We start from the raw sequence: 13,925 nt of genomic DNA on the forward strand, positions 1-13,925 counted from the left end.
CTATATGTTGAAAATATTTTATAATAAAAGGACAAGGTAAGAGAAAGGGAAGGAGCTACTGGGTTCCTGGGTCCCTCCCAATGGGGAATGAAGGTTAAGGATTACCAAACTCTTTTGTTCAATTAAGGACACTGGGCCCTGGTTAAAAAAGGGACAGAGTTCAAAGCAACAGAAATAAAAACAAAAATAAACAAATGGAACCTACTCAAACTTACAAGCTCTTGTACAGCAAAGGAAATCCATAAATAAAATAAAAAGACAGCCTGCTGAGCGGGACAAAATTTTGCAAATGGTGCAACAGACAAGAGTTTAATTTCCAAAATACACAAACAGCTCATATAACTTAATAACAACAAAAAAGCCAACCCAATCGAAAAACAGGCAGAAGAGCTAAATAAATACTTCTCCAAAGAAGATATAGGGATGGAAACAGGCACATGAAGAGATGCTCAAACTCACTAATTATTAGAGAAATGCAGATCAAAAGTACAGTGAGGTACCACTGTACACCAGTGAGAATGGCCATCATCAAAAACTCTATACATAACAGATGCTGGTCAAGGTGCAAAGAAAATGAACACTCCTACACTGTTGGTGGAAATGTAAATTGCTCCACCTACTATGGAAAATAGTGCAGAAGTTCTTTAGGAAACTAAAATAGAGTTGCCATATGATCCATTAATCTCACTCCTGGGCATATGTTTGGACAAAACTATAGTTCAAAAAATACACACACACACAGTTTCATGACAGCGCTCTTCACAGTAGCCATCACATGCAAACAACCTAAATGACCATCAGCAGATAAATGAGTAAAGAAGAAGTGTGTACATACTACAGAATACTATTTAGCTATAATAAAAAGAATGAAATAATGCCATTTGCAGCAACATGGATGGACCTGGAGATTATCATACTAAGTTAGAAAGAAAGACAAATATCATATGCTATCACTTCCATGTGGAATCTAAAATATGACACAAATGAACCTATCTATGAGACAGAAACAGACTCACAAACATAAAGAGTAGATTTGTGGCTGCCAAGGGCAAGAGTGGGGTAGGTTGGGAGTTCGGAATTTGCAGATGTAAACTATTATATGTAGAATGGATAGACAGCAATATTGTACTATAAGAAGGGGGAACTATAGTCAATATCCTGTGATAAACCATAATCGAAAAGAATATGAAAAATAACATGTATGTATAACTGAATTAGTTTGCTGTATAGTAGATATTAACCCAACATTGTATATCAACTATACCTAGATAAAATAATTTTTTAAAAAAGGGAGGGAGTTTCTAATGTAAATGTTCCAACTATTACATTACATATATAATACTTAGACTAAGGAATTATTCATTGTTTATGTGGAATTCAAATTTAATCAGATATCATGCATTTTTATCTGCTGATTTTATCTATATGAACTAAATGCAGAGTCAGTTATATTTCAGTGAAAAATAAACTTTTTAAAAAAAATTTAGATGTTATCAAAATTACAAATAAAGAAACCTTCAAATGCAGAAGTTTTGTTGTTGAGCAGATAACTTGCTACATGAAAGCAACTTGCTCCCTGCTTTCCAGGAGAGTTGTTTCTGGGTATAATTTTATTTTTGTTTTTTTCTTTTTAATACAATTGAACATCAAAGTAGCTGAGTTCTGTCTGTCACATAAGACTAATCTGGATTGGTTGATTGGGTGGTGAGAAAGTTTATAGAAATCATAATTGTGCCTTTTTGTTCTGGAGCTTTGAATAGTGTTCTTATTTTTGGTCTCCTCACTCCTTTAAAAATTTTTTTTTTTCTTTTGAGGAGTTGTAATCAAAATAAGATATGCAAGTAGGAAGAGGTCGAGAGAGCAGCAAGAAGTTTTTAACGTTTTATTTGCATTTATACAGTTATGTGGCTTATGAATTGAAATATTGTATTTAAATAAAGCTAAATTTGAGAGTAACTTTCCCAAGTATTAATATTTATTTTTTCATAACTCTAAATTGTCTTGTTCAATAAAATCCCCCAAAATGCACATGTAAATATGCAATTCTTTTTCTGATCTGCATTTCCCTAGATGCTTGCTTTAAATCGTGTAACACCGTCACACCCATTTATAACTGCAGCAGATCTGATGGAGGCAAACCAGTTGTGCAGCATGGACTCGAAAGGAAATATTGTGCATGGTGAGAAACCTGCGTGATTGGTGGTTTTTAAAATAAGTGTGAGCTTATATAATAGTATACGTTTTGAAATTACAATTAACATTGGTATAGTGTTTTTATATGCAGAATATTTTTATATCTATACATCCTTTAACTCACTTCTCCCATTTAAAGTGAAAGAAACTTGATGCACCACCTGCCTTGCTGCATTGGAAATACAATTCTCAATGTACCAAGTGTTACTGAAGAGCATTGGCTTTTAGCCATTTGGTGTTGACTATCCCTTTTGAGAATCTAGTGAACTTTCTCCTCTCCAGGAAAAAGAAATTAGATGTAATTTCCAGGGGGTAGAGATTATGAATAATCGAGGGCCTTATGTGATTGAAAGTTATATAATAATTGCAGCTCTTGTCATGTTTGCTGTAGGCCATATGGTAAATGCTTGATAGTATTGTCTCTAATCCTTATAACAATCTCTGGAAGTTTGGAAAGATCTTTATTTTACAAAAATGAAAACTAAGCTCAGGGAGGTTGAATAACTTGTTTAAGATTATTCAGATTATAGTGACTGATACACATTTGAACCGAGGCGTGCTGTGTTGGCCTCTCCCTAACCCCTCAAAGCCAAACCCTTCAAACCTTTCACGTTATCCTCCTATTTGGAGGATTTATTTCAATCAGTACATAAAACTATACCTCATAGTTTGTTCCCCTTTTACTATAGGTCTGTCAGTCTTGGAAATCTGTCTTATCATAGCAATGAAACATTTAAATGACATCTATGAAGAGGAGCCCTTTAATTTTCAAATGGTTTATAATGGTGAGATGACTCATTTGGTAGTTTCTTTCTGACTATACTCCACTGCTTATTTGAAGGTACTAACAATGTCATTGCTTTCTGTCCAGAATTTCAGAAGTTTGTTCAAAGAAAGGCCCATTCTGTTTATAATTTTGAGAAACCTGTTGTCATGAAGGTAAGATTTTAATTTTTCTGTGGATAGGCTTATTGTTGTCTACTTTGATTGTATATATCATAGCTGCACTTTTATTAATTTTGAAACATTAGGTATTATCATAGGAATTTTATTCAAAACAAACCCCCCCCCCAAAAAAAAAAAGTCTAAAAATGAAATGTTTGAATAATTCTGAAGAATGCTGTTCTGTTTCAGTTTGTGGGGATATACTGCCCTCTCCTGTCTATTCCTAGCAATTGCATCCTGGAAAGGAACTACTCATTGAATTCTGCCTAAGACATAGACGAGCTTCTCTGATAGCTCAGTTGGTAAAGAATCCACCTGCAATGCAGGAGATCCTGGGTTGGGAAGATCCGCTAGAGAAGGGATAAGCTACCCACTCCAGTGTTCTTGGGTTTCCCTTGCTGGTAAAGAAACCGCCTGCAGTGCAGGAGACCTGGGTTCAGTCTGGGTTCAGAAGATTCCCCTGGAGAAGGAAACGGCTACCCACTCCAGTATTCTGACCTGGAGAATTCCATGGACTGGATAGTCCATGGGGTTGCAAAGAGTTGGACACAACTGAGCGACTTTCACAAGACACAGATAGAGCCCTATCATTTTGTACCCTTAAGGTTGGCTTTATGAAATCTCAGCAGTAAAAGGAATGAGTCATTAAGAAAATAAAAAACAATCTCATTGGTTAGTGAGGGTAGATAGAGACAGTTTTGTTAGGGCTTGGGTAAGGCATGAATTTCAAAACTTGAGGAAATTTATTCTAGTATACCATTGTCCACCAGAAACTTACATAATTAATTTTAGATATTCTAGTAGCAACAACAACAAAAAAAGGTGAAAGGTGAGATTAACTTGGACAGTAAGTTTTATTTAATGTACCAAAATGTTTAGATCTATAGTCAATATAGAAAGGTATTAATTAAGTTTTTTATTTTTTTTGTGTTGTCTTTGAAATTCTGTTTACACTTAAAGCACATTTTGATTCACTGATTAGTCATTGGAAATAATTGCTCTTTAGACTCTTTGAATTATTTGTTTATACCCTTATTTAGCCAAAGAAGTAAATTTACATTCTGAAATTGTTTCAAACATACTTAAAATTTTGTTAGTTTTTAAATTAAACTTTATAAAAATAGAGTTCCACATTTCAGATCCTCAAGAGCCCATTGAGGTTACATATTGAATAGCACAACTCTAGAGGACTTTATGGGAAGAAACACCTTTTATGAATTTTTTTAAGCAGTGCACCCATAAGTTTTTTAGTATCCTTTATAAGGGATTAGAAGTCAGAAATTTATTTTTTAGGGCAACCAAAAAAAAAAAAAATGAGATCAGGGCATTGCCATTTTCTTCAAAACAAAAGGAAAAAATACTTAACAGACTGGAGGTTGGTTTTCTCCTCCCGTCCTAATGATAGTCATAGTTTATGGGAATGTATTAGTGAAAAAGGTTAGCTGAGTACTTAAATTTTTACTAGTAGCTTGAGGCTGGTCATTTCTGCATTTTGATTAAGAAAGTATTTGCTACCTAGAAATATTTGAAGTCTCAATTTTATTCAGCCAATACCTAGAGCCTCTAGTATTTTCTCATTTTCAGAAATTGTCCGAACTATTTTTCTTTTCATCAGAAGAGTTTTTCTAGTTTATAAAGAATGTATTCCAGTAGTATTTTTCACAGTGAGGCTTAAGAATAGTAAGGTCAGTAATCTGTTTCAGTGTATCAGTATTTAATAGTTGATTGGTCCTAATTTAATGTTTTTTTTCTTCATATCCTAATAAAGTACCTAAAACAACGATCATGGTTAGAAAAGACATGGTACATGAAGGGCTAAGAGGAAGTGGACAATAAAGAGCCCTATTAAGGTGGGGAAGCTGGAAGAAAGGGACTTTCTGACAGGTCGTAGTGGTCTCTGTCAGACTTCTTAGGGAAGAAGGGGCCTGTCCTCTCTCTCCTCCATACCTCCACCACTGCTGAATCATTTTCATATAGGATCAGCTAGTGCTGCTAGAGGTCTTCCCTGCCGCCCTCTGTTTTTACAGCTATATTAAACTTTTACACAGCAAAGTCTAACAAAACAAACAAAATGTAAAGGCAGATTTGAGTAACCTGGGCCATTTTAACGTAGTCAAAAAGTAGTGGTCTTATCAGACTTTAGGTTCTTATAGAGAACCAGGAGCTCTGTTAACTTAAATACTAGGAAGAGATGACAGAATGAGGTGAGGAACAAAATAAGATTGTGCAGTTGTTTGTCCTGTTGACAGTGATGTAGGGACAGGCAGCTCTATACTGACACTGCCTCATGTGATGTGTGAAGTTTTTATGAGGTTGATGAGAATTGTTTTTTAACTTCACTGACATCTATTACATTTTGTTTCCTAGTACTCTGTTCTAAAACTGACTAAAATCCTAACTGTTTTCTGGCTTAATGTTATTTACTTCCCTTATTCAACCTAAACTATTTGTTTCATCTTTCAGGCGTTTGAACACTTACAACAATTAGAATTAATAAGGCCCATGGAAAGAACATCAGTAAACGCACAGAGGGAGTATCAGCTGATGAAACTACTTTTGGATAATACACAAATTATGAATGCTTTGCAGAAATACCCCAACTGTCCTACAGATGTTAGGCAGTGGGCGACATCCTCCCTAAGCTGGTTATGATTATAACCATGGTTTCAGTTATGGAGTTTCAGGCAGACTTCTTCTGAAGAACTAAAAGCTGTTGTCCTTTAACAAGATATGTTATTACCTTTTCTTATATTTATAAAGATGTATTTTTGTATTTATGGGAGACTGTTAAACATGTATCATGGCTGTGCCTTGCCTTTGAATCATATGAGCAGTTACATGATTGTAAGTTTTAATTTCAGTGATACATTGTTAAGTAACTGTTCAAAAAAATAAATATGACTATCTTAGGGATTGAAACATATTTTTATTTAACACTTGTAAAGTACTTATGTGGTACATTTGAAGAGTTCATTTCAACCCAGCAGCCAGATATTTTCACAAACTGTAAACAAAGCAGTAAAGAAACAGTGGTAAGAGTTGAAATGTAATGACTAATCTTTTGGTCCATTGGGAGGTGCTGCAGTTTTTCTGTATTCATGAAAATTTAAGATTCTCTCCCAGACCAAGGTCTTTTAGTTCAGGGGCCTGATCAGTTTGGCTAGAAGATGGTTCACATGTAAGAAAAAACCCAAAAGTTCGAACATTTTCTTCCAGGCTTCTTAAAATATGGTACTCATACCATCTACGGAAGAATCTTTTGTAGGATGTTTTTAAATACGATTCTTGGGCATGTTCTAGGAACTAGCATTTGTCTAACAAGCCCTTTAGCAAATTCCTATAAAGCCACTCCCACAAATAATGGAAAATGTATGACAGTGTTAACTAAATGTTTGTATCAAAAGATAGACCCCCCCCCCCAAAGGAATGTACCTTATAAATTCAGGAATCCATAAACTAATGTTAACATTGGTATGTGTTTAAAGTGAAATTTAATAAGCATTTGTGAAGTGTTAGTGACTTCATTTATTCAGGAATATTTGTCTGTTTTTTTCATAGAAGGGTTACAAAAGACAAAGTCCCTATCCTTGTACAGTTTGCAGTCCTTTTAAAACTGTCCAAGACCCTGATAATTAGTTACTGTTGTTTACAGGTAAGAAAACTAACACAGTAGTGGCCCTGTCCAGAGGATTGACAGACCCTGGAATTCAACTCATTTCGTTGATATCAAAGCTCAGTAATGTGTTCCTTAGTGTGTCTTTTTAACAGTATACTCTAAGAAACTATTTCCTTAAAGAGTTACTGCGTTTAGAATGGAATATGAGATTTCTGTGCATAAAAGTAGCTTTTCAGTACCTGCAGCCTATTCTTTGCATACATGGGCATTCTTAGTTTCCAGACCACTGTCATTTACTTTTCAGCTGTGTTTCATGAAAGCCAAGGCTTGCATCCTGGTCCTGTGCAATAGTCTACAGATTTTTAGGGGATATTTTGCCAAAATACTTACCATGGTCACATCACTATTAAGAAGCAAGGGTTTTTTGCACTTGAGCTAAAATTGTCCCTTAAAATTTTTTCTGAGCTGTTTTAGGGGAGTACCCTCTTGCTTTAAAACACTGACCACAAAAGCACCTCAAGAACTGGCTTGAAGACTGCAAGTTTTTATCCACTGAGGATGCCACTCAAAGGCTTGAAAGCCCTCATCCACTTACCTGGCTACGTAAGAGCTACAGAAAATCCATCACCATCAGTGAAAGAGCTATAAAACAAACTACAAAAAGTAGGTTAGCAACAGTCACACAAATGAAGCCTAAGCCTACATTTCAAAAGCAGTTTTTCAGAGGAAGAATGTTGTGTTGCCCTTTCCATATTTCTTACAGAGAAGCTAAAATATACTTAAACGTTTTAAAACTAACTTCATCTTTTAAATTGCTTAAACTATCATCAATAAAATAAAAACCAAATCTGAAAAGCCCTAGTAAAAATCTTTTAAGAATAACGTAAGCAAATGTGGCTTAAAGATATTTTCATTTACTAGAAAAGGAATGCAGCCTGTTAACCACACAAGCAAAAGACTGAAAACCAGCTGAGGCGGCACGTCAGCAGCATCAGTGGGGTTGTGCCTCCTGTGATCCCTCCAGGTGCCCAACCAAAGACAGAATCCTAAGGAAAAGTTTCCAGTTTTGTGGACAGGCAAATGTGAACGACACTGAGGAAGTGTGTGCTGTTTCTCCAAGCTTACGTCATAGTGCTGTGTGTACTGATTACGTCCTGTTAACTTTCTGAAGAAACAGTTTTGGTCTTTCCGTAGAGATTCCTTGCAGATTCCAGCATGGTTTGCATTTTCATTTGGTTTTAGAAGAAAATGCAGTTTCTTTCAAACCAGTGTAACCTAAGTGTTGGCCCTTCCTTCACCTTTTCCCTAAAAAACTGAGAATCCATTGGTGTGAACAACATTAAATGTGAGTAGGTGGGGCTCTTCCACCCCCATTTGCTTGGAAAGTCAGGGGATAAACCAAAATTCTAGTGTTTAGAATTTGCAACACTAAAAATGCAAATGAAAGCTTGCTTCCTTAGTGATCCCTCTTAAGTGGAAAATACCAGAATTCTTCCCTTCTGTTGGTAAACTGTAGTTGGGAAGTGTAATTTATATCTTTGATGTCTATTCCTTAAGTCACTTTTTAAGAAAAAGTCTGTATGAAAAGACAAGGTAACTAATGCCATTTAGCCTCTCTTAAAATTGGCAGGACCAACGTCTGTACTTTCACAGGAACACAGTCTGCTTACACAACAAAGGAGAGAAATGCCATAATCTGTCCCCATTCTTGCACATTCCAAGGTGTAAGGCTCACTATCAATTGTAAAGCTGCTGTTCCTGTCTTTAAGAATGTAACTAAAGAAAAACTTCATATGCAAATCATACCATGTTTATTTTTTTTATTTAACTTGGGAATGGAATGGGGATAGCATACATTTTATTTGTACAATATTTAACAATCACTTACCCAAGGTGGGGTTTTATGGGACTTTTTTTTTCTTTTTTGACTTTTTGTTAAATACTTGCAGAAAAAAAATAGCAAGTACAATTTGACAGTAGTACAACAACCTGTGCCCAAAACACTGACAAGAAATACAGAGTAAAGCTAAAATAATTGTTTACCAATATTTTGAGAGGTAACAAATAGGATATGGGTTGAGACTGCATAAAAATGTACTGCTGGTTGAATATCTGAGGTAAATGATGTTCAATCAAGATGCTACTTGTATCATTTTGCCCATAAATCAGTAAATAATTTTATGCACATTATACCAAATGTTCCTAAAAAGTAATATTTTAAAAAGGTAAAAAAGAGAAACTGGAAAATATCTGTGGCAAAGCATCTATTTTAAACAGTTAATCAGTTTATTCCACTAAACTATCATCTGGCCAGGATTTTTTTCCCCTCCTACCTGCATTTTACTTAAATGTAGCTGTTACACTACCTAAGAGTAAGGACGGGGGAAGAGTTTCTTTATACTTTCATGATTTATGATTCATCTTTAAGTTCTAAACTTTTTTCTTTCTGATTGTATTTTCAAAACATCACCATGAAGGACAGTGCAAGTTCATGGGACCAACAACTGTGAGGCACAGTCTCTGTTCTGGAATTCACAAGGTACCTGTAATAAACATTCAAACAAGAATCACACGTCACATGCTAAAAACTGCCTAGCATCTAAAATACATACAAGAGCGGTGCAGGGCATAGACTTCGAATACAGCCAAACACTGGTTAGTCCATCAGTCCTATGGCAGTTGATCATAAAGCATTCCTTACACGGAGATCTGGGCAAGGTCAAGAGTGTAAGTTAGAGCAGCAGTTCTGATGTGTGTCATAAAGGCAAAATACAAGACGAATCATAAGGAGCACCATACACATGAGGAAAAAATTATTGGGGTCTGCTTACCCCCAAACAAATCATTTTTCTTTCTTTGATCTTTTTCAGTATCCCTAAGCTTAAACTTTTTATTAACTTGCCCACTCTATGCTGACTGTAAACCAAATGTGAAAATGCCCTGCAAAAGAAAGTTTTAACAAGACTAGGTACAGGACAGGTAGTCACTGGAACATTCTTATTTTACTGCTTATAAAAATTATTTTTCTACCAATGTAGTTCTCAAAAGGATACAGGTTTTATTGTAAAATTGGTTAGCTAGAGTTAAGTACAATACCCGGGATTTCTAAAAATGTTTTCTAACATGAAGCGAAAACTTTATTTTGTGAATACCTGGTCTTATAAATGTAACTCTTTTTAAGTGTTCACATAAGCCAAACATTCATCATAATACTCCTTGTTTTCCTTTGATTTGACTTTTTTAACTTTTAAAAACAGGACTAAATGTTCAGAACAGGTAGAAATCAATCTTCAAGAGATGAACAATTTTCATGTATGAACATTCTCATTATTTTCCCTTCTTGATTAGTTTCCAGGTAGAAGCAAAACCAAGAAATTGAGAAGCCAAGTACTTTTTGAAATAAAGGTAAACTCAACACTGAAATGGGAATTCTTAGAAATACAACAAAGCCTTGGGTACGACCAAGAACACAAAGTTCTGTATGGTGTGTGGCACACAGACGACAATGCTGTTACTCTTCTTTCCCTCCCTGCTTAGAGTCTGTTGACCTATGTATTATTTATAAATAATATAATTTATTCCCAGAGATTAAGTGCACGTTTTATGTAAAATGTAGTGTACTGTGTGGTTAAATAGCCATTTGAAGATAACACATTCACAGTGAGCTCCTGATAGTGACACATAAAAAATTCTTTTATAAAATTAACATGAATTTTAAAATGACCTGACAAAAGTACATAGCATAATACTGACTATTTGTTGGTCAGTAACCTAATTAATGTTTTGCTTTGGCCTGTAAATTTGAGAAGGAATCCAATTATATTCTAATGTAATATTGTTTTGAAAAGCACTTTGGCACCTACTTATCAGTTCCATTTTTTCATCAAGGATAAGGCATGAACTATCCTAAATTAATATCAGTTAGTTGTAAAAGCAATCTGTGGAAGGAGGCTATGTTACCTATATCAACATTGGTTACCTCTAGATGTCATTGCATATTTTAAGTTATAAGTTTAACTTGTTATCCCTGATTTGTTTTAAAGCAGTAACATCTGAAATCTGTGCTTAAAGTTTAAATCTCTATCCTAGGATAATTCTTGACATATCACAGACATCAAATATTACTCTGACAAGATGGCACCAAGCAGAAATATAGTAATAAAGTTACAAGTCTCAAAGCAGAGAGTGAGGAATTCTGGGTAATGACACTTCCTGAGGTGATTCTAAAACAGTGATCAAGAATGTCCCACACACTGGTGAAAAGAAATACACTACAATTTTACATATATAAATAGGAAAAAAAATCTATTTTTAAAGAATAAAAATGAAGAGCTTTCCAGTGTTACAGCTCACTTAAAAAATTTTAAATCATGCTTTAAATTTTCAAATAGTCCCCAAGCACAGCACACCTAAAAAAATATGTAGCTAAGTATGCAATATTTTGGGAACTGGATATAAGATGAAGTTTTTTTTAAACATGGGAGAAAAGGGGGAAATACACCATTTTTTCATTTCAAAAAACAGCACTTTTTTTTTTCCCTTAAATCACAAGCTAGCACAAGAAAAGCTAAAACACTGCTTTACGAATGGCCACTTACTGTTGGCACTAAGCGTAGCTTACTTTTTTTCTTAAATAACACAGTGAATTTGTAATACCTTGTTACAAAACACGGGTCAATTTATTATTGAAATTTTGTTAGTGTTTTCAATTTTATAATTTAGCAACCGTGGAACTGAGGTATACCTTGTTGAGGGAGGTTAACGTAATGCTTGGAAGCCTCTTCACTGTACCCCACTTAGATGACTTTGTTTATGTACACAGAACAGCAGCACACTAAACATTCACAAGCTGTGTCCTATTGGCATCACAATAGTCATTTATAGAAACACAACAGCAAATGCAATAAAAACAAGTTACCCTTTTAAAATCTGAAATGAAGTTTTTGATTTAAAAAAAAAATAGCAGTAGTTCATTTAAGGAATTAGTGTCTTCAGACAGACATTAAGAAATCTGATGTCAGTTTTCAAACACGTGATTAGCTAGGTCCAAAAAGATCCTTGATTTGGAGAGGGCCACATTCTTCATGTACATTTTTTCAAAAGTTTCTTTATACAGTTTACAACTTTTCTCTTAGTCGCGTGTCCTTCATGTCTCTGCTACAGGCAATGCCATAAGTCTCCCAGAGCCACCTTTTGAAATGAGGGTCTTCTTTCTGAGATGTCCAGGAGACATCCTACTCATTTCACACGGAAAATAAACTGTAAGCAGTTTCATTAGCAGCTCCAGTTGAGAGTCCTGTTTCTCAGCGTGTACACATGATGCAACCATCATAGACTGGATTCTTTGGGAGGAAAGTCAACATTTGTCACCATCGTGACCACTGTTACAATGTCCTCTGTGGTAATGATATTTGTTAGTCTTTGCATCTGAGTAATTCTTTCACCTACACATCCAGCTGATAACCTGGCTTCGGCATCATGATCCCAACATTCTTCTATCGTTTCACAGAGCATTGCCATTCCCTAAAAAAAAACACATTTAAATATCATAGCAATTTTTGTTTTCTATTGGGAACTAGAGTAAAACTCTCATAAAGAAATTGCTATTCTTGTGGGTTAAAGAAAGTCTCAAGATTAGCCGAGTTTGATATTTGTCAACATTCACTTTCGAACATCTCATATGTAGTAACATGGAGAGAAGCACTGAGAGAAAACAGTATTTTTTTTTTAAAGCACTGGAGATGATCACAGCAGGTGATATGTTTAATTCCAAATATCTCTGATCACTGTCCACAAAGCAGGTAATTTAAATTTAAGCTAACCTTTGAACTGAATTCAAAACTAAGGCTTTGAGAAGTTTACCAATTTTTATTCTTTTCTTAGTTAATATCAGCATTTCTACCTTGCAGATTAAGTAGGAAAAAGGTTAGGAAGCCACACTTAAGGATTCGCTACTTGGCTTATCCACGTCTCTAGTCATATGCACTTGTCTCCCTTGGAAACCTTCCAAAGAGGGGACACACTGACACAAGGGCACGAAGCCAAGTGCCCCCTGCGGCTCTGCCTTGTCCGTCTCCCTCCCGAGTGAACAGACGTGGCCGTAACCGCACTGTTTCTAGGATCTAGTATAGAATATCTTGTACCAAGATCTCTGCCTCAGGATATCCAGAAAGAAGACGTGCAGAAATATAAATCATTCCTCTGATGAGCATTTTTTTTATTGGAAATTAAAGTGAAAAGCTAACTGTAACTTACAGCATGTTTCTGCCAATAATCTCTTAAAACAGGCCTCTTTTTTTTATGCACAACAACTTCCTGCATGTCTTCAAGAGAGGGATGCTGGCCAATTTCTTCCTCAAATGGCAGCATGTATTCATCTACAGGTCCTGAAATGTAAAAAAAGGGGGGAAAAGTCATTTTAATTCAAATCATCTTGCCTTCCTAACTGGAACAAGTTTTCTAAAACATATTCTTACCACCTTTTCCTAACTGTCATATGCTATAATGACAGGAGAGAGACAAACGCTCAACTGTAGTTACAACCACAAATGTTAATTTAGAAGAAATCAAAAAGTCTGTAATTTGGCATGTAACAATGCTAAGGATTATAAGGAGTTCTCCTACCTACTGCATAAGGAATACCTACCTCTGTATAAAGGACACAGGGAACCGTGGATATGTGCATATTAAGGATATAACATCTCTATAAGGTACCCACTCCTGCAGTTCAGATCAGACTATAAACAGTAGTGCTTTCATTGAAGACTGGGTTCAGTCCGTTATAGCCATCTTTATTCTGACATGCCGTAGCCCCCTACACAATCATACAAGGAGGTATGTACTCCAGAGGCACACCTCTGCCCTCACAAAAGCTGCCAAATATTTAGTTTAAAAATCACAAATGTACTGTATAAACAGGGTTCCCAACAAGTCAGAATGGTGCCTTCACAGAAAAGCAAGATTTATTCTACAATATAATTATTATTATTTTTTTTTTACTTAGGTCTACTCAAATACAGAAATTCAGTTAGTTATTAATAACTAATAATAAACACTTATGCTGACCAGAAGCTTTATATTCCATTTTATCTTCACAGAGGTGCAGGTAGCACTACCCTATTTTACAGATGATAAGCACAAAAAAAGTTCCATAATTTGCACAAGGGCATAC

The 13,925-nt window shown here is 35.3% G+C and overlaps 2 protein-coding genes across 8 annotated transcripts in view; one reads left to right on the forward strand and one right to left on the reverse strand.

Moving 5' to 3' along the window:
* The window catches only part of ORC4 (origin recognition complex subunit 4), an 86,036-nt gene extending 77,479 nt beyond the window's left edge, over nt 1–8,557 (forward strand). For all 5 annotated transcript variants that reach the window (XM_061135131.1, XM_061135130.1, XM_061135129.1 and 2 more), the window contains 4 exons: nt 2,071–2,179; nt 2,883–2,978; nt 3,065–3,132; nt 5,602–8,557. In XM_061135131.1, coding sequence (XP_060991114.1) covers nt 2,071–2,179; nt 2,883–2,978; nt 3,065–3,132; nt 5,602–5,790 — 462 coding nt within the window. In that variant the 3' untranslated portion in view covers nt 5,791–8,557. The remainder of the gene's footprint in view (nt 1–2,070; nt 2,180–2,882; nt 2,979–3,064; nt 3,133–5,601) is intronic.
* Nucleotides 8,558–8,559: 2 nt separating this feature from the next.
* ACVR2A (activin A receptor type 2A) overlaps nt 8,560–13,925 on the reverse strand; it is a 91,169-nt gene continuing 85,803 nt past the window's right edge. For all 3 annotated transcript variants that reach the window (XM_061135128.1, XM_061135126.1, XM_061135127.1), the window contains 2 exons: nt 13,010–13,140; nt 8,560–12,277 (listed from right to left, as the gene is read on the reverse strand). In XM_061135128.1, the coding sequence (XP_060991111.1) occupies nt 12,083–12,277; nt 13,010–13,140 (326 nt within the window). In that variant the 3' untranslated portion in view covers nt 8,560–12,082. The remainder of the gene's footprint in view (nt 12,278–13,009; nt 13,141–13,925) is intronic.

Source organism: Dama dama, chromosome 33, assembly GCF_033118175.1.
Source record: "Dama dama isolate Ldn47 chromosome 33, ASM3311817v1, whole genome shotgun sequence".
NCBI lineage: Eukaryota > Metazoa > Chordata > Mammalia > Artiodactyla > Cervidae > Dama > Dama dama.